Genomic DNA, 18569 nt, shown 5'->3' on the forward strand with positions numbered 1-18569 from the left:
GCGAGTGAGTCGTGGAAAGAACAGCTGGCGTGGTCGACGCCGGTGATAATCGAACATCTACCGCGGGCCTGCGTTGTTCGCCAGACGTATCCGATGACAGGTGAATTCCACGGGAAACGGGGCCAGGAACTATGCGATAGTAACGACGATACGCGCTTGTCACGCTGTTCCGTTTAATAATAACTATATGCATCGAGCAGTGTTCGTGTAATGGACGCGAATGGTAAATCCACGTAACGAGTGAGTACGGAACCGGTGACCGTGCGAGACTGGAGTATACGTTCGTAGCGTGCCGAAGGAACGTATCTGTGCGCGTTTATCAGTGTAGTGTTACCGTAGGAATATACGATATACGTATACATGCACCGTGATATCGAATAGGATAAAATAGACGACCGCTGGATCTTTCGTACTCGCAAACGCACACGCTGCTCCTTCGTGACGCGAGCGACGTTAACGCGCGAAGGAGCGAGTACGCGGTGCAGCACTGGCTGCGCGAAATTATCCGTATCGAGAGTGCAACGACGACGCGATATCAGTGAGCGTGGCCGAAGGTTACCGAGGCAGACAGAAAGAAAGAGAGAGACGATCGTAGGAAAGGGTGATCCTACTGGTGCGCACGAGGGCGAAGAACAGCGAAGCTTGTCCGACAAAGGGAGCCAGCAGGTGACCACGTTGGATTTCGCGGCGTTTGCTGCTTACGGGGGCGTTTCGGGACCCAGGGTCGCGGTGGCGGGCACCGGGGTCCTCGCGCTACCCGGCCTGATACCCGATAAGGGTTTATCATCGCCCGGTGGACAGTCGAAAACAAAGTCCGCAGGGCTGGCGGGCCTCGACAGCGAGGCGGTGCGCCGGTGGGTCGCCGAGGCCACGCGGACCGTCCGGCAAATTCCGCCTCCGGTTCTCGTACCGTCTAGTTCGCAGCAGCAGCAACAGCAGCAGCAACAGCAACAGCAGCAGCAGCAGCAACATCAGCAGCCGACGGTGCAACAGCAACATAGGCAGCAACATCATCATTCCAGCCATCGACAGCGTCAAGAGTCGAGCCCACCCTCGGTGGGCGCTTCCCCTTTCGCTTTGCCGTCGTCGATGACGCAGACCCCCAGCATGCATCTGCTGGAGAACAACAACCTGGTGGAGGTTGCGATGGTACAGCAGCAACAACAGTCTCAGCAGCAGATGCAGATGCAGCAACAGAAGCAGAAGCAGACCAGCCCGACCAACAACAACACCATCGAGGCTTGGAGGCCTATCCAAGGCGGGCACCATTGGTGGAGCCCGCCTAGTAGCGTTCATCAGGAGCAACAGCAGCAGCACCAGCAGCAGCAAGTGTCGCCGATCGGGCAGCAAGTTACTCAAGCGCAAAGTTTAGTCGCCGGCTCGGTATGCGGACAAGTACAGAGACAGTCGCAGATTCAGTCGGATATCGACCAGCCTTTGGACTTTTCGGTCGGTTCCCTTCAGCAGCAGAGGCTACATTCTCGCGTAAGGACTATGCACGAGCGACTACAGAGTAGAATGCACGACAATAATAACGGGACGGCTAGCAGCGGGCAGAAGATCGCGAGAGGGACCGGGAGCAGGAGAAGTTACAGTCCCAGTGAGGGTAGCAGCAGCAGCAGCGAAGACGAAGGGGTCTCTACCGGCGGTAGCCCTTCCGGCCCCCTTCGAGGCACCGAGAACGGTGAGTTCGTCAGACATGCAAATTCTTTTCGCTTATCATCGCGCGGCATTGCTCATTTTCGTGGAAACGCACGCGTATCGCCGGTGATGAGCGCGTACCGCGATAAGTCCCAGTGACGCAACGGATTGTACGATATCGTGCGTGGATCACGACGGGGCAATAATTGGAACCTTCCTAATTCGGCGGTTCCTTTCTTCGCATCCGCTTGCGCAACCACTCGTTACTCATTTGAATCTCGGAATAGGCGGTTCTTGTCGACGGTTCTCGGAGCACGATTTAGCCTTAGATAATAGCCTCAGATGACTACATTGTTCGCCGATGTGGCCGATAGGTCGAGAACCTCGAATCGCGTTGCTCGATTACGAATCTCTAGATTAGTCGCACGGAGATCGGAGCCTTCTTCATCCGCGCAAATAGCGTATCGCTGTTTAAACACGCGAATTATCCCGTTACGTGAAAACGGGGTTGGATCGGTAGGGCGATCAATTGGTTCCTCCGCGTCCATAGCTCTTCGTCGTCGTCCCGAAGAGTTGGTTGAGTAACGAAACCGGAGATTTCCGAGGCAAACGAACGCGTGCGTCATGCCAGCCGCTATTTGTCCGCGAACGAAACACGAAACGATCCCGTGCATTTCGAGGGAAAGCGTGTGGCGAGCGTTCGATCCGTCAGCTGTCAATGGTGTGTGCCTCCCTGCTTGCATTCGACGCAGCCACCCCCGCACAACCTTGGCACGGGGCTTTGTTGCCAACCCTGACCCCCTCTCTGCCCCCGTGGAACGGTCGATGCATTGTACGATGGTGGCATTGTACGAACGAGCGACGCGAGATCGCGAGAATCGGGCTTTACCTGAAACCGGGGGTTCCCGGTTGTTGCGTCTCGTTGCGTTTCCATAGGCGAAACAACCGGGCAGGTTCGCCAATTGCGGCGGCACGGTTTTACGATGGGAAGGTGGATTCCCTTTTAAAAGATCTGCCTTTCGTTCTGCGCGCTCGTCGTTGCTGCGTGCGTGCGATCCGCGAACGATTCCCCTCCGCGATAAGGGAATGCTTGACGGATAAATTCGTGTAACGTTTCATTCGACGGAACGTATGCATGTACGTAATTGAAATTCGCGCTTGGTGGAACAATTGGAGTCTGGAAACAAAAAGGCTGCTAGGTTTCTTGTAGTTTTTAGCGTTACATCATGCGGCTAAAGAGCAGACGCGTGTTTTCCGTCGAAACTTACGCCGGTGTACCCTTATCGTTAACTGGAACGATAGTCATCGTCATTTAGTGGAAAGGAAATAGTGGTCATTCGTTTATTGAGCACCTCTCGTCGGTAATCGTGTTTATCGAAAAAATCGGTTTCCATCGTATCTGCGTCTGAGCTGATTAAACTGTGTCAATAATTTGCGCCTTATTAGTCGTATGACTCACCGCGCGAAAGCGGATTTCGAGTAGTGACTTTTCGAGCCTATGCCACGACGTTATTGCGATTTTTAGTTCGGCGTCGTGGTCGCGACGCTTCGCCGAGACGAGGTCCTCTTCGGACGCGGCGCGTCGCTCGACGTCTCTGCCGTGGACCTCTCGCGGAACGATTTTTACTCGATTTCTAATTCGTTCGAACGACACGTGTTCGATTTACCGGACACGTGTACAGTCGCGCGATAGTCGGATTAAAATTGCGGCATAGAGGAAAAGATTCTCACCTCGATTTCGACGCGTTGCCTCGATAAAGAACGAAAAAATTGTGTATCGATGGCTCGATTTGCCGTCGATAAACTCGCTGATTATTCCGTAAAAACTAAATATTATTGTATTTATACTCGACTGTACGTCGAGTTATCTTTCGTGTTTATTATCGCGGCGTAATGTGTCGGCGACGCGAGCCCCGCGATACCGCGAAAACAAGAATGATCGTAATTAAAACGATACAAGCCGAGGCGAGAGCATTATCTGATTCTAAACAGCCGGATCTTTATTAGTTTCAATAAAATGCAGTGTAAACATCGCTGTGGCATAGCCTGATAAGCGTCGCGCGTTCGTAACGCGTTCCAAACGGGGAACGAGGAACAGTGGCCGGCGGGGGAGGGGAAGGGAAGGAAAAGGAAAAAGGAAAAAAAAAAGAGGAAAAAAGAATAACAATGATCATCGTCGTGACGATTACAGCGCGCAAAGAAGTTACGTACGATAAATCGAGCAACTATACTTTGTATTTATTTCGATAAAACGATCCTCTCGTCCAATGGCGTTCCGTCTCGACTCGGATGAGTTAATACCGCGGTAATCGGGACTTCGAAAATGGAAAAATGAATAAAAAAAAAAGGGGGGAAAAGACGAAGAGTTATCTTTGATTTCGCATTATCGATAACGACGCGAGTATATTATGGTTAATCCGCTGGCAATTATCGTGGCCGGTGTGTTGGTTTGCGCTGGAACACGGGTCGGTATCTCGGCTGTTCGTCGTTGTTGCGTTCGTACACGCGGGTATGCGTGTCTACATAATTGCACTAATATTCAAAAATGCAACGGCAAACAAACGGCGTGGCCGATGCCGGTGAGAAAAAGTTGGCCGATATCGTATCTGTCGATAAGGTCTTAGCTCTAAGGCTTGTTTGAATAAATATTCCACGTAAGCGCGTGATCGCGCGGTTATTTTCGATGAGCAACGCGATACGACGAAAAATCCATTTTTGAAGCGAAACCTTAGAGTGCTCCAGATAATGCCCGCCTTATATAACGTTTAACGCCTCGCTTCGTTTCTCCGCGTTTCGAGCAACGATCCGCCGTTTCGCGTCGCCTCGTTACTCGCCCGACGCACGGTTCTTATCTTCGCGAGCGTCGCGACGCACCTTCGTCGCGAAGAAGGCTGGATTTTCGCGCGAAGGAAAATCGGCGAAGGGGGCAACGAGCAGCCGGCATGGTCCCGCGTTGGCATCCGTTACGCGCGGATCACGCCGAAAAGCGTAATTACTCGGTACATCGAGCCGCCCTCTTTTCGTCGTGCTAATTTATGTTCGATAGGGGAGAATATAATTAATCCTGGCAAGGAACACGCGCAGGACCGAGTATCTTATATCGAAGATAGCCGATTGCGGTTCGCCAGGGTCCAGGGACCTGTTCTTCTCCCGAGGCCCTCGTGTATTACGGTGTAACGCGATACGTGTTTGATTCTATGTTATTTACGAGCAGGTGTGCCGCGCAACAATGTTTATCACATAATTAGATTCTATGCCCGAGCAATCTCTATCGCGCGGCGGTAAGCCGCGAGGCCTGAACCTGAAAATGACGTTTCACGCTGGATGGCCCTGCGCACACCTCGATAACGATAATTTTCTCCGATCCGCTCTCCATATTGATTTCATCCCCGCGATGTCCCGTACGTGCCTGCCTTCTACCTTTTCTCTTACCTCCTTCTTCTTCGCTCCCCGTTTTCCACCGCTTCGTTCGCGCGCGCCACTCACCCTCCGCGCCGCCATTTCTCCCCGTCGTTCGTCGCTTAGGCGACATATTCCGGTGCCCGATGCCTCTTCTTTCGACCTGCCATCCGGGGACCTTCGTTTTTCCCGTTTCGCCAAACGATCATCCACGGACGCTCCTTTTTTCCTCCTCTCCCCTTCCTTTTTCTCGTTTAGTGCGCGCTGTAAAACTCAAAATGAGATAATGATCGGCGATCGATCGGCAATCTTGCGATTTCTGCTAATTATATACCGCGCCGGTCCGGCCACGTGTAATTAATTATGATAATATTTGATGGTAAGTAAATCACGTCGGACGCTCCGAGTTATTATATGCCCTTTAACAGTTTAATTACCGACCACCGGATGTTTATCGTCGATGAATCGTTGCTAATCTGTACCTTAATAAATTCGCGATCGATGCTTCCGTCTCGATATCGACTGTTAACGAAAACCCATACGACGATCCTCAACGTTGCTCCTTTTTCCCGTCCCCCCGCTTCGCCATCGCGCATCCGACTCGCGGATACGCTCGAATTTAATTCCCCTTTCGAGGAACGTTCTTTTCGTCGGAGTAATTATTAGAAAGGGGGCTGGCGCGTCGTAGAAGCTGTTCGTTCGTTAGCGGGATCCCCCGGCAAGAAAACGAGTTGTTCCAGCTCTCCCGAGTGCCGTCGGATCACTCGCGTGCGGAAAATTAGACGGCCCCTTCCCGACTCGCGAGTCCGTTCCACGGTCCCTGCTTCTTTTCCTCCGCTTTCGTCCATGATCTTCATTGATCCTCGAGCTTCGCGTACCTCGACCGCGGTTCCTCGAAGTCGTTTCCACCCTGGACGAATCTCCATCGTCACCCTGCTTCCTCGATCCTCTCGCTGTTACTCCGCCAAGATTACGCACGTTCCTCTAGGCTGCTTCGCACGAGCGTTGAATCGCCTGTCGAAATTTCCATACCGACCACGCGTCGCGCGTTACGGGTCACCCCTTTGGCCTACAATCACGCGCGAGCCTCGCGGTACATCGATCGGGTCGAAAGTGACTATCACGGGCGTGGCACGTGGTACGTGGATCGGGTCAAACGTAAACACCACGTGTCACGCCCGTGGTTTGTCGATGTGTCCCACGTCAGTCGCGCGAGATTGGTACAACTCGAGGCAAATTTGTCGAGCTATGGAATAGTAGAGTCTTAAATCGCGAGGCCAGAGGTTAAACGATCCATTCGAGAGATCTAGAAAGGATCCGAGCGATCTAACGGAAACTCCGTGAACGTAGACCAAGGGATAGATTTGCGATTAGTCGTGGCAAAGGCGAACACGGTGGCGCAGACCGCGATCTACGTTCGAGGACGATCTATTCGGAGCGAGGAAAGAGCTATGCGAGATGGAGGGCTCGATCCGCGTTCTTAACATCCCTGGCGCTCGATAACGCGCGATCGATCGCCGCAAGGATCACGGGATCCGATCGAGGCCGGAGCGGTCGAATCCTGGCGACAGATCGCAGCCGCGTGCCTGGAATATCTATGCGTATCGGAGCAAAAAGGCCTCGCGTTTGTTGACATTGCACGGCGATCGATTAATCCTGCCTGAATAATATATTTATTTTTGCGATTTGCGTCGCTATCGAGCCGGGTGAAACGGCCTTTTATCGATCGGCAATCTGGCGCGCGCGTCACTCGAGAAACGAAGGCTTGGCTCTCTCGGGGTCTCGAGATAAAAAGACGAAACGCGGCTTCTTCGTCGTCTTCCTCGTCGTCTCCTTCCTCTTGCCCGAGAGACGCGACGAGAGAAAGAGACGCGACCGGAAACGCGTTTCGCGTGCGTGTAAATTTCGTAGGCCAAGGCAAACTCGGGCGAGTAACGTTGCCCTGTGGCCCGGCTGGGCGTTTCCGGGATGGCGCGAGCGAGATTACCAGGTTCTCGCGAAATCGTGGAAATTCCGCAGCCGGCCAGATCCTCGACCAGCGATTTGACGAGCAAGCGAGCGCGAACGAGCCGCGAATTCCTCGGATTAATTGAATCGTGATTACCAAGGTAAATAGGCTTTTGCCTTTTCTCGGAATAACCGACAGCTTTTGCCTGTCCCCCTCTCCTGTCTCTGTCTCTCTCTCCTCTTCCTGCTCCCCAATTCCCTCTCCTTTTCTCCGGGTTCGAATCGAATGGAGATAATCAGCAGCGATAGCATCGGTGCATCGCGCGGATCTTGGCGAGCGTCCGCCACGCTCTTAGCCAGCTTTGTTTCCCTAATAAAGATACCCTTAATTCGTTTCGTTTAAGGCATTCGTTCGCGAGATTCGACTAATTAATATAACAGCGAATTAACGCCGTTAGCCGTTCGTTTCCCCGTGAATTATCGCCTGTTTCACATCGCCTCCGAAACGGCCGAACGCCGTTAACGAGACTTTAATGAAAATCCTCGGTTTCGGTCGAGCCGGAAGCCGAGTCTCGTCGATTTTCTCTTACGTCAGACACCTGCGACGAGGAGGGGTGTCCGCGAGGGAAGCGTAATAACGCCGTCGCGGGCCCATTTGCATTGTCCAGCGGCTTTTCGATTATAGCCTACTCGGCTTTCGTATTAAGCACACGGCCGGAACCTGCTCCAAACGCTTCGGGCTAGTTCGAGCTAAATCCCGCCTATTACGTCGGGGGACCTCGTATGTTGGTTTCTCCGGACAAGCTCGTGGGCACGTGATTCGTAGGTGGCAAAGGATAGGTTTTATGAAAATCACCGCTGAGCAGCCGGCGGAGCGGATTTGCATTCGCAGATTGAAATTCGTCGTGGGACGAGTGTCACCCGGCTGAAGCGAAGAACGGAAGCGGAATCGACGCCGCAGACGGCTAGACGCTTCCTTCGCGATATTAGGAATGCCTGAGATCGATCGGGAAGACGAAGATATCGTATCGATCGCGACGCGACGTGGATTCCACGCGGCGCCACTGGCGACGAAATTATTTCGCCTCGAGCGATTTACGATCGTCATAAGCGACTGGCGCGGAATACGAAAGACGCAACCCCGTGTACAGGGACAAGTGGAGCCAGCCTCGGAGGATCCCAGACAGCACGGAAATCTCACCTGTTACGTTGTCGGGACACGCTCGATCCGTACGAAAAGGCCTAGGATACGTGACCCGAGGGTGGGTGGACGGGTGGTCGGTTCACGGGAATGGGGAATGAGAATGGGAATGCGGGGATTCCCGGTAGGTAGGCACAGACAGCGAGGAAGGTACCAAGGTGCCTATATAGCTGGTGGCAGGTAAAGCCGCCGGATAAATCTCACCTTGGATAGGTCAGGTTGGGCCAGAAGGATTCCAATAAGGAATGGAGGACCGTGCAGGGGTCACGTGGCGGTTCTCTTTTCTCCTTCTCTATCTTCCACGGGTACTTCTCTCGCACGACCAGGTATACCTACCGCGCCGCGCAACCCTTCTGCTCCGACACGGAGCCACCTTTTCGCGTGCTACCTACGCGTCTGCCGTACGTGTGCGCACCCATACTGGCACCCGGCGACACACGGTCCTCGACAAATCACCGTCGTACAGCGACACGCGACCGACTTTCCTCCGCCTTTCTTTAAACATTCAGCCCAAGGGTCGTCGGCCACGTGCTTCCTCCTCGGGTTTTCACGCCTCTTTCGCGTTACTCGCGCTACTCCACGCGATCCCTGTCTCTGCCGAATCCCTGTTTCGCCTCGACGTTCGACCACCCTTCGGCCGTGAGATCCCGCGCAGATTCATCGTATCGCGAGACACCGAGTCGCGGAGCTCGACTCGCGCTCGGTGTCGATCGTAATCTCCGGCAGCCTCGAGTGTTTTTCCTCCGCGAAAAGTTTCGCTCGGCTCGGCCGCGACCATAACTCTTCGTTACCCGTGGCACCGGTCGAGGCATGCAAATTATGAGTGGCGAGGCTCCCCCGTGCCCCCAACCCGCCGCGATACGATCTCCCTCGCGTCGATGACGAATGCGCGTCGAAGCCGGACGAGCGCGGACCGCGCGGCGAACAGGTACGCGGGACGTCCTTGCGACTCGCGGCGCAGATCGGGAAAGGAAACGTATTTCTCCTAATGAAACCTATAATGCCACGTACGGCAAAATAATGCGTGGAGCTCGTCACACGGGTCTATAGGCTTCTTTCGCTTCGCCCACGCGGCTCGTTCCGTTTCGCGTTTCTTCCTTTTTCCACGCCGCCGACGCCGCCGACGCCGTCGCGCCGTATCGATGTCCAATTCCATCGCGAGGTGTCTCGTTTCGCGCACCTGCGATTCCATGCCACTTTTCACGGGTTGCAAACCTATCTATCTGGTTCCGCTCGTGAGATCCGCAGCTTCGACAGCCGGCGCGGCTACGCGTCATGCATATTCATCCGTTGGCTGCTCGATCTGGCTGATAATCGACCGGGATATTTTTAGAAAACGTTTTCCACCATTTTAATGTTAATTTTTCATCCCGCGGTTCGTTTCCTCCCGCGTTCCATATTCATCGGCGGAATTACCGCGCTCGCGATAGACCGTGCCTCTGCAACCGAAAATAGAACTCTATCCGTCCGCGGGTAATACTCGTTGCTCCGCGCGCACGTTCGCGGTTTTATCGCATGTATATCTTATCGGCAACGAGCTTTCGTCGATACTTTTTCCGTGTCCGTTCGCGTTGGTCCGTGTTCCGTTCCTTCGTCTTCCTCGCGCGATTACCAGTTTCCCTCGTTTGCCTTTTTTAATTTCTCCGCTGGCTCGTTACCTTGGTTTCACGAGTGCCCGAGCAAATGGAAATGGCTAATACCGCGCGACGAGCGATACGCGCGCCGCGTTCAGTATGCGCGGCGCGCGCTCGCGGCGCATCGCGCCTCAAGGACCGGGAACGTTTGCGCCTAGCCAGCCGGATAAATGATGGAAATCACCATATTCATCGTATTTGTCGGCACCGTCCGCGCAGCTGAGCCGCTCGCCGTATTTGGCGCTCGCGTATGCTAATTCCGCGGATTGGCAGGCTAGGCCGCGCATGCAGCGCGTCCGGTTGAAAGGACGAAGCGTAATCCTGCGCCCCTGTTCGACCACGTCGCGGTGAATTATTCCCCGGGACGAGGTAAACCTTGTCGCCGCCAAGGTGTTTCTCCGAGAGTACCTTCCATTGAATTTCTATCGCTACTCGTTAGCTTTTAACGTCGGCGTACGCGTCTCTCGTTGCGCGGTGTAACTTCGTCGTGGAATTATTCGAGATCGTTTTCCAGCTGTGGAGAGAATTTTCGCGGTGGAGTTTGCGTGAAATGGCGGAAAAATCGAGCGGATTCGATATCGATGGAAAGCAGCGGGATCGACGAACGTAGAGGTAGTGACCGGTTGTCCGTTGTTACTCGATAAACCAATTATAATGGACGTCCGTTGTCGTACGGTTATCCATCGTTGCGCAAAGACAAATGTATTTTTGATTAGTCCGTGGCGTTGGTTCTTTCCGACCGGAGGAGAAATTACACGCAGGACTCGGAGGCAATTTAAATAACGCCGACAGTCTACCGAAGAAACCATAATTCCACGTCAGGATCGAGCCTTCGAACCTCGCTACCTGTTAATCGATCTCGTAACGGCGCAGAGACAGGCCGAATGGTTTCTCACGATTACCGATGACTCGGATTTTCCATCGCGTTACGTCTCGTTAGCTGTATTCGTCGATCGATAAACCGGATGAATCACAGAGATAGGCTGGAAGGATCGCGGATAGATCCTGTGGGAAGCTGCCGGGTCGAACGATTCCGGATCATCGGCGTGGAATGGAAGGACGATTATCGCCGTAGAGACAGACGGGAAGCAGGAATCGGCGGATTCCATGGGAATTGTGAAACGCGGCGATTATCATCCGACGGAATTCGTTTGTAATCCTTACGAGGAACGAAGGCCGCGCGCGAAGCCGATTCCTGGAAATTTCCCCGGCGTTTATTAATTTCGCGCGATTACGTAACTCGAAAACGAGCTGACGCTCGCGGAAATAACGCGCGTCGCTGCGACACGCATTTCTTTCTCTCTTTGCCACGCGAGCTCTCGCTGCGTTTCCGATCGAAAAATCCACGAAAATCGAGAACGAAACGCGGAGAGAGCGAGAGCCGGGAAAGAGAGAGGAAATGGATGGCAATCGAGGAAGACGCGCGCGCTCGAGCGCGGCATGCGCGAATCGCGAGCTATCGATTACGTCGCGTGGCAGAGCGACGGTCACAGACTCCGGCGATAATTACGCGACCAACGCTCGGGTGATAGATCGTTGTCCGCGGGTATTTATCCCTCGCGTACTGGCGCGCTCGCGCGCGAATGAAATATCGACGAGCGTCTTACGGCGCGTTTACCATGCGATTTAATTAAAATCTCTCGCAACGGTAGCCGGTCGATCGCGAGATAGCGGTGCGCTTTTTGCTCGCCGCGCGATGGATAGGTTCGCGGAAAAATGGCCGGTTTTTTGCCGCGATAATCGGCCGGGATGAGGGCTCGGAGAAATCGACGATGTTAGGAGGATTTTACTTTTAAAAAAGCCACGGCAATCTGCACGACCAACCGAGCCGAGTTACCGACTTTCATCGGCCGGTTTGCCGGCCCGGTGATCGCGGTCGCCGCATCCTGCCGCGTATCCTCCGCGCAGCCCCCCGTGCTGCGAGTTTCACGCGCGCCATATGTCCCTATGCAAATACGCTCTCGCGGATAACAACGGGATCGCGCCGGGATCGACGTCTGCCGATCGATCCAGCCATCCGTTGCTCGACTTGTCCGCCGAGGAACACGGCAGACAGAGAACCGCGGAGATGGGGGCATCGATTAATCATCGATCCGTTCCCCGTACGAATGGTCGTCGGATGATTACTATTCCGGTCGCACGGGGCAAACGCGAAACTGGTAAAGCAACGTGTGTCTTTCTCGCTCGCTCGCTCGAGCGCGCTCGCGCGTTTGTTCGCGGTCCCGCGATAATATCTGGGCTCGAAACTGGCTTTATTATATATGGCCGGTTTTATTATTCTCTCGCCTGTTTCGGGGGCCCCCGTACGCCTGATGGTTACCGCGTTGATGCGGATTTAATTATATCGTTTCGTGTAAAGCCGGATTCGGATCGCTCGCGTTAATGAGCGATTCCAATCGAGAAGGCCCGGGACGCGTCGCGCCGGCGCATCCAGCTCCCTGCGACGCTACCCGAGGTACTAATTAAAAGAACAGCGTCTGGCAATCTAGAAAAATGCGCTATTATATTAACCGTTTGTCAGCCGGTGCAACGCGCAGTCGCTACGATTTAATCGCGTCACCGTCACACGCCGTGAGACGATTTCCAATTTTCGCGATCGCACCGGCGAGTCCTACCTTTCCTCTACTCGCTGGTAGCTTCTTCGAACCACCGGTAAAAATCGCGAATTCGGCCGGTCCGAAGGTACAAACGCTCGCGCGCTATCGCGAGGAATTCCGCGCGCGGATCGTCGGACAGCGACGCGCGCGCGCGCGCGCGCGGGCGAACCGTTACGCGATTGATCGTAATGAACCGCGCTTGCTGGCGCGCGCTCGCGCGCCGTATCAACCGGCGATTATGTAATCCGCAAAAAGAGCCACGTCGGTGGTCGTTTCGAATTTCGCGGCATTATGTGAGTCAGCAAAGCGGAGGTTCGGCGGGAAACGGCGACACCACGGGCATCGGCGAGGCTTGGCGGAGGCAGGCGTCGTTTTAAGCAAAGATAATGCGCGAGTCGTACGGAGAAACACGCGTGGCTAATGCCCGGCGCCGCTTCCTGCCTCGTGTATTCAAATTAAAGCACGTAACACCGTCATGGAGCCGGGTGTGATGGTAATGACGATGGTAAACGAGACCTATAGACGCCTTCTTCCACTGTCACTGGCCTGCGCGCGGATCCTCTGCCGCTGGCCGCGGCGTCATCCGAGAGTCCGATGACGGTGCAACACGCTCGGGCGAATGGCGCGAGCTCGCGCGATGCTTCGTCGGGGCTAATGCGAAATTTGCTCGCAATTTGTAGCCTGTTACCTCGGCCAGCGCACGGTGTTATTATGCTGTTATACGTGCTGGCGTTTAGCGAGCGGGGCCGCGTGCATAAATTGTCGCGATAATTGTCGTCGGTCGGTTCGTGACCGGGAAACGAATGGTCTACGGCTTTCGAGAAAATCAATCGGGAACGGGAGAGCGAACCAGTCGGACGACAGCGACGATGACGATCGCGACGACCGCGATGGTGACGACGAGTCGGTCGAGTTAACGTCTTCGCAATTTTCTTGTCGCGAGATCGCGATTAATTCCAGCGAATCTCGCCCAAGTATGCGCGCGCGCGCGTACTCTGTTCGCATGCACGGCTCCGTGTCTAACCGAGGGCACGTATCGGCGTCTCGGTTCTACCGACTTTCAAACTCACCGGTACGATCGGTCCAGACTCCGCTCTAACGACCGGCGAATTTCTCTTTTCTTGGAAAAGAGAAGAAAAAAATAAAGGGAAAAAGGAAAGGAAAAGGAAGAAGAGAAAGAACGGGGAGATCCGCTTCTGGGAAACGGGTACCATCGCGATCACTCGGTGACAGCGTACCGGTCGACTCGAGTTGCGCAATCGTCGTGACCGCTTTGATTCGTCGATTTTAAGGAAAGACTGCGAATAAAAGCCGGGCCCCAGGGTCGTCGACCCCCGTGCAAACTAATCTGTCCTCAGAATCGTTCCGTAACAGGCTCGATCCTTCGAAACGCGACCAACGAGCGAGCCTCTCTTTGCCTCTCTCTCTCTCTCTCTCTCTCTCTCTCTCTCTCTCTCTCTCATTTTCGCTCGCCGTCTCTTTTCACTTTTTTCTCCGTCCATTTTTGCCCGGTCTTTGTACGGTATACACCGGTACGATTCCTTCCGGAATTACAGGTCGCTCATTCGGGGCCGAGGACGTTCCCCGAGCGACATAATTAAGAAAGACCCCTTAATGTAATTTTAATAACTGGTTAAATAAACATAAGCGTAAGCCAGGCGTAATTTGAATCCGGATGTGCCACGATGAGCGGTTTCGATAAAGCACGATGTTAATGCCTCGGCTTAGGAGGAGAACTGCATCGTCTCGCCGTTTCTTCGTCCCTGCCCCCCTTGCGAATTTTTTTCTTCTTCCACCGCGATCGTCCTTCTCCCTTTTCCTTCTCTCCCCCTCTCCTTCCCTCTCACCTTCCGCCTCTCTTTTCCACCTGCGCGCGGAACGCTGGTGCGCGCCGACGGTCGCGGGCGCGCGCGAGGTTGCGTGCGGTGCGTGCATGCGTGCACAAGCATGTTATTTCGCAGTTTATGCCAGGTATGCTAATCCGACGAGACCATAAGCGCATCGAGCATTCCCCAAATCATGAATAATCAGCCGCGCGAACGGCCTGCATCTTCTTCTCTTTCCTCTCCACCCCTTTACCACCCCTCTTCTCATCCCTCTTCTCGCCCCCCTTTTTACCCTTCCTCGCGTTTCGTTAATCGCGAGTTCGCATTCTCGTTTCGTTTTCGACTTTCCCTCTCTCTCTCTCTCTCTGTATCTATCTCTTTGCTTCGATGCATCCCTTCCGTGCCCATCCCTCTCATCCATTTTGATGAACAGTCGGAAAATAAGACGATAACCGCACTGCCGTTTTGGACTCCGAGAACCGTTTCGCGATCAATAACCCACGGAATTAATTTCCCCGTGTGACCCTTTCTTTTTGCTTCCGGTTCGAGTGCCGTAATTACGAGAAGGAGAGAGGGAGAGCGATAACGCGGTTCGATAATTGCTTTTTACCGCGCGTCCCGGCGCGGCCAAGGGTTAATTCCGCGTCAATTACGCGTCAATTAGCACATATCGTGGATTCCTCGGTGCCCCCCGTTCGGGATTTTACGACGCCGACGTCACTCGGATAACGCCGTCCAGGGATTCTTTGCATACGCGATTATTTAGATACTCGCGGTGGCGCGCGCGCGCGCACGAGCTTTTATACGCGGTACACGCTCTTTTTCCGGAGCCGGAAGACCTTCGGTTTTTGCCCGACGAGCGACACGCCATCGCTGAACGCCGATAAAAATGTTACTAGACGAGAGTGCTCGAATCTTCCATTCAAGGATAGAACGCAGGAATTTCTGTGCCCTGTCACACGGGACAACCGCGATAAATACCGGTGAAAAGAATGTCGATTTTTCCTTCGCGATTATACTTTTTCCTTTCTTCCTCGAATTTCGATTTCTCCGAACTGTCCGCGCCGTCTCTATCGCGGCTGCGCGATAAATCATTCGGCGATTTTTGCGAAACGATCCGGTAGCAGCTAGACAGGGCTGAAAGTTACCGGTCGAATAGGATCGTTCTCCGCGTGCGTTCTCCGCGATCGATCTCTGCACCCTCCGCGCGCGCTTTATCGAGATGAAAGCGCTAATCGTCGCCGGGTATACGCGCTCGCGCGGACAGGCTTATTAATTAACCACGAACCGCGGCGTCGTCGTCCGTGGTGGTCCAATTGTTACCTTTGTTTCCTCCTTTACGTAACACGGCCCAGACGATCGCAATAGAAACCGTGTACATAGACAAATGACGCTACTGTTATTATATCTCGCAAGCATGTAGGCGCGCGTATCGTGCATAAACATCGGTTTAATGATCTAGATGGTCGTTGATTATGCGGCCGTGTTCGTGCATTAACCTACACTGCATAACGCCGCTCGTGTAAATCCGCTTACCCGTGTTTCTCGCGCCTTTGTACCTGCCTCTGCGTACCTGTACACCAACCGTGTGACATTTAGCGTCCGTTTTCCTCGCGGAACCTTCTCCAGCTGTACCAACCACGCGAAATTGACAGAATTTCCCGAATTTCGGACGTGGATGCTGATCTCGCGAGGTTCTGCGTGATCCTCGGCAAGGGAAGATGGAGGAAACGAGGGAAAGGGAGGCGAGGAAGAAAACGGGGGAGGGTGATCGACGAGACGGGAACCGAAATAGTTCTGTTTCGTAATCGTTATTGCGGGTGATGGGCTTGTAAAGCACGATGTATCATCCATAAACATAAGTCTAACGATGTAGATGGCAACTGATTAGTCGGCCGTGTTCGTGCATTACCTTACAGACGGCGCATAATGCGGCAGCTGGATTACGCGTTGTACACACGTACGTACAGGTATCCCGGATTTTTCTGACGTGCCGATGCTGGCTCCCCCTAGGTCCGCTATTGTTTACGCCGCTTTAATTAGCCCGTTAATGCGACCGGGATATAGCCGCGGGCCCTTATCTGATACGTTTCCGGCGAATCATGGGAATTATTTCCGCGCATGCAAATGCCAACGAAAAGGCGAATCGAGTTATGCTTCCGGCACGATCCCGCCGGACGATAAAAACGAGCACGCGTGACTAAGGACGCGCGTTTCCATTCCGCTTGCACAGATCTTCCTTCGCGCCGACCTCGCTTTTCCATCGCGTACGCCAGATTCTCTTTCCGTGTATTTTTTTTTTCCTTTATTTTTTCCTCCTCCCCCCCTCCCCCCTCTCTCTCTCTCTCTCTCTGTATATATATTTCCCCCCTTCCGCTGGTAACCCCCGAAGGATTCGCCGAGGCACGCCGAGCAAGTGGATGGCGAGAGGCCGATAGACCAATGAGAACTAACTTGCGGAGATCGGCGTTAGGAAAGCGATGGAAGAGATTGAAAAATGAATACGGTCTTCTTATTCCATAGAGTTTATTACGATGGCGCGTTAATGACCGAATCAAAATCGAGAGATTAAGAATCGGTGGAGGCATTGGCCGTGTACGAAGCGGGCCGGACAATCGAAGCCCGCTTTCACGCGGCGCACACGAGCAGAACGCGTACACCTGAAAGGAACGCGCTCCTATTTACGCTGCTTCGTGTCCCGACGATTACGTTTAAAAGGCCGGGTTACGACAAAAAGGAGACGGGGCAATTAGAGTGGCCGAACGCGGCCACACTCCCCCGTTCCTGTGATCATCTTTAGGATAATATCGTTCGTATACACCGGCCACGTATTAGGTGACTTAACGAGTTAAGCGTGCTTAACGGTGCGTTGAGTAGTTCCTTGGGATTAACTGGCCGTGCCTAAACGCGCTAATACATTACTGTACCCGGCCGTTCAGAAAGACAGAGGTAATTAACCCCGGTGCCGTCGTAAGTGGCCATATTTTAAGGTCCAGTTGCACGTGTCTCCTCGTGACTTCTTAATCAATTCAACCGCTTCATTTCTTCGTCGTTGGTCGTCATCGTCGTCGTCGTCGTCGTCGTCGTCGTCGTAGTCGTAGTCGTCGTGGATCTCGATCTCGATCTCCGTTCGTTTCCCGGCGCCTCTCGCGACTCTTACCCGCGCTCCGACGCTTTTCAATTTTACAGGAATGTTTGCATTTCTCCGGCTCCAACGCTCTGCATCCACACGCGTGATTCATCGTCTAGCTTCGCGCGTACGCACCGTTCCATGCAACTCGAGCGCTCAAAGGGCGGAGAAGGCTGCTCCGATCGTGGCCAGCTTTCGTCGGGAATTTTCGCGAAAAGGGGTGAATCGATAGGGAGCGACGCTGGGACGATGGCGAGAATCGATACGCGTGGAGGATGCCTCGAACGCGGTAGGAAATGAGTAATTTCGATCATTTGGATTAGGAACGAAGCTACCGATCGTCTCCGAGGACTCGTTACCGGTTATCTGCGCGAGTAGTCGCGATTTCCGACGTCTAAACCGGCGCGATAGCGGCATTAATCTTTGGTTACCCAGCCGTTAACGATACCGGCTAGCAGGACGGCCGGTTTTTCCCCGGATTCGTCTTCGTTACCGCAGAAATTACAGACGTTTCGCGCGTAATAGACGGAAAATTAATCCCAGGAATCCGTCGCGTTTTTTGCCCGCGACGAACGCCGGTCTCGCTTCGAGCGCGCGAACACGGTCTTCGAATCGGCGCGCAATTTGCATCATTTAGTTATGTTAATACCGCGGTTAGCCGGCCGCGAGCAGTGGTCGATCGGCGGAAAAACCGCGAACGCGTTTCGCACGAGCTCGAAGCGAGGAAACGAGGATCGGACTTGACGGTTCCTTCGCTCGGTTTCCGCGAGCGTAAAAAGGAATCAGCTACGTGCATTTGCGGAGCAAAGCTACGGCACCATCAACGCGGCTGATGGCAGACCGATCCTTTGGTCGGTGGCACGCGAAACGCAGCCAAGATATTCCCGAGAGGAGATCGATCTCTGTCCCACGATGACGGGCGATCGTCGGGCGAAGTTTCCTCCTATTGTCGAGTCGCGTTCACCGTCGCCACCTAAACTCTCCGCTGGCACGAAATGCGTGCCTACCACCGTGGTCGTTTACTTTTTTGCTCGGCGTAACTCTCATTTTGATCAATTTGAGTTTTTTGCCGAACCGGTGACTTTAGCAGCGAGCAGGCCTCATCTCTGCCTCGCCACCTCCTGCGTCGTCCGCCTCCCTCTCCCCGCTTTCCTTTCTCTTCGCCCCTTTCTTTCCCTTTCTCTTCCGTTCCTC

The 18569-nt window shown here is 53.9% G+C and overlaps 1 protein-coding gene across 2 annotated transcripts in view; it reads left to right on the top strand.

The window, feature by feature from the left end:
* The first annotated feature begins 978 nt into the window (after positions 1-978).
* LOC108554997 (POU domain, class 2, transcription factor 1) overlaps positions 979-18569 on the top strand; it is a 118341-nt gene continuing 100750 nt past the window's right edge. For both annotated transcript variants that reach the window (XM_017910473.1, XM_017910474.1), the window contains exon 1: positions 979-1684. In XM_017910473.1, the coding sequence (XP_017765962.1) occupies positions 1090-1684 (595 nt within the window). In that variant the 5' untranslated portion in view covers positions 979-1089. The remainder of the gene's footprint in view (positions 1685-18569) is intronic.

This window comes from Eufriesea mexicana, unplaced genomic scaffold (assembly GCF_001483705.2).
Source record: "Eufriesea mexicana isolate 0111107269 unplaced genomic scaffold, ASM148370v2 scaffold100, whole genome shotgun sequence".
NCBI lineage: Eukaryota > Metazoa > Arthropoda > Insecta > Hymenoptera > Apidae > Eufriesea > Eufriesea mexicana.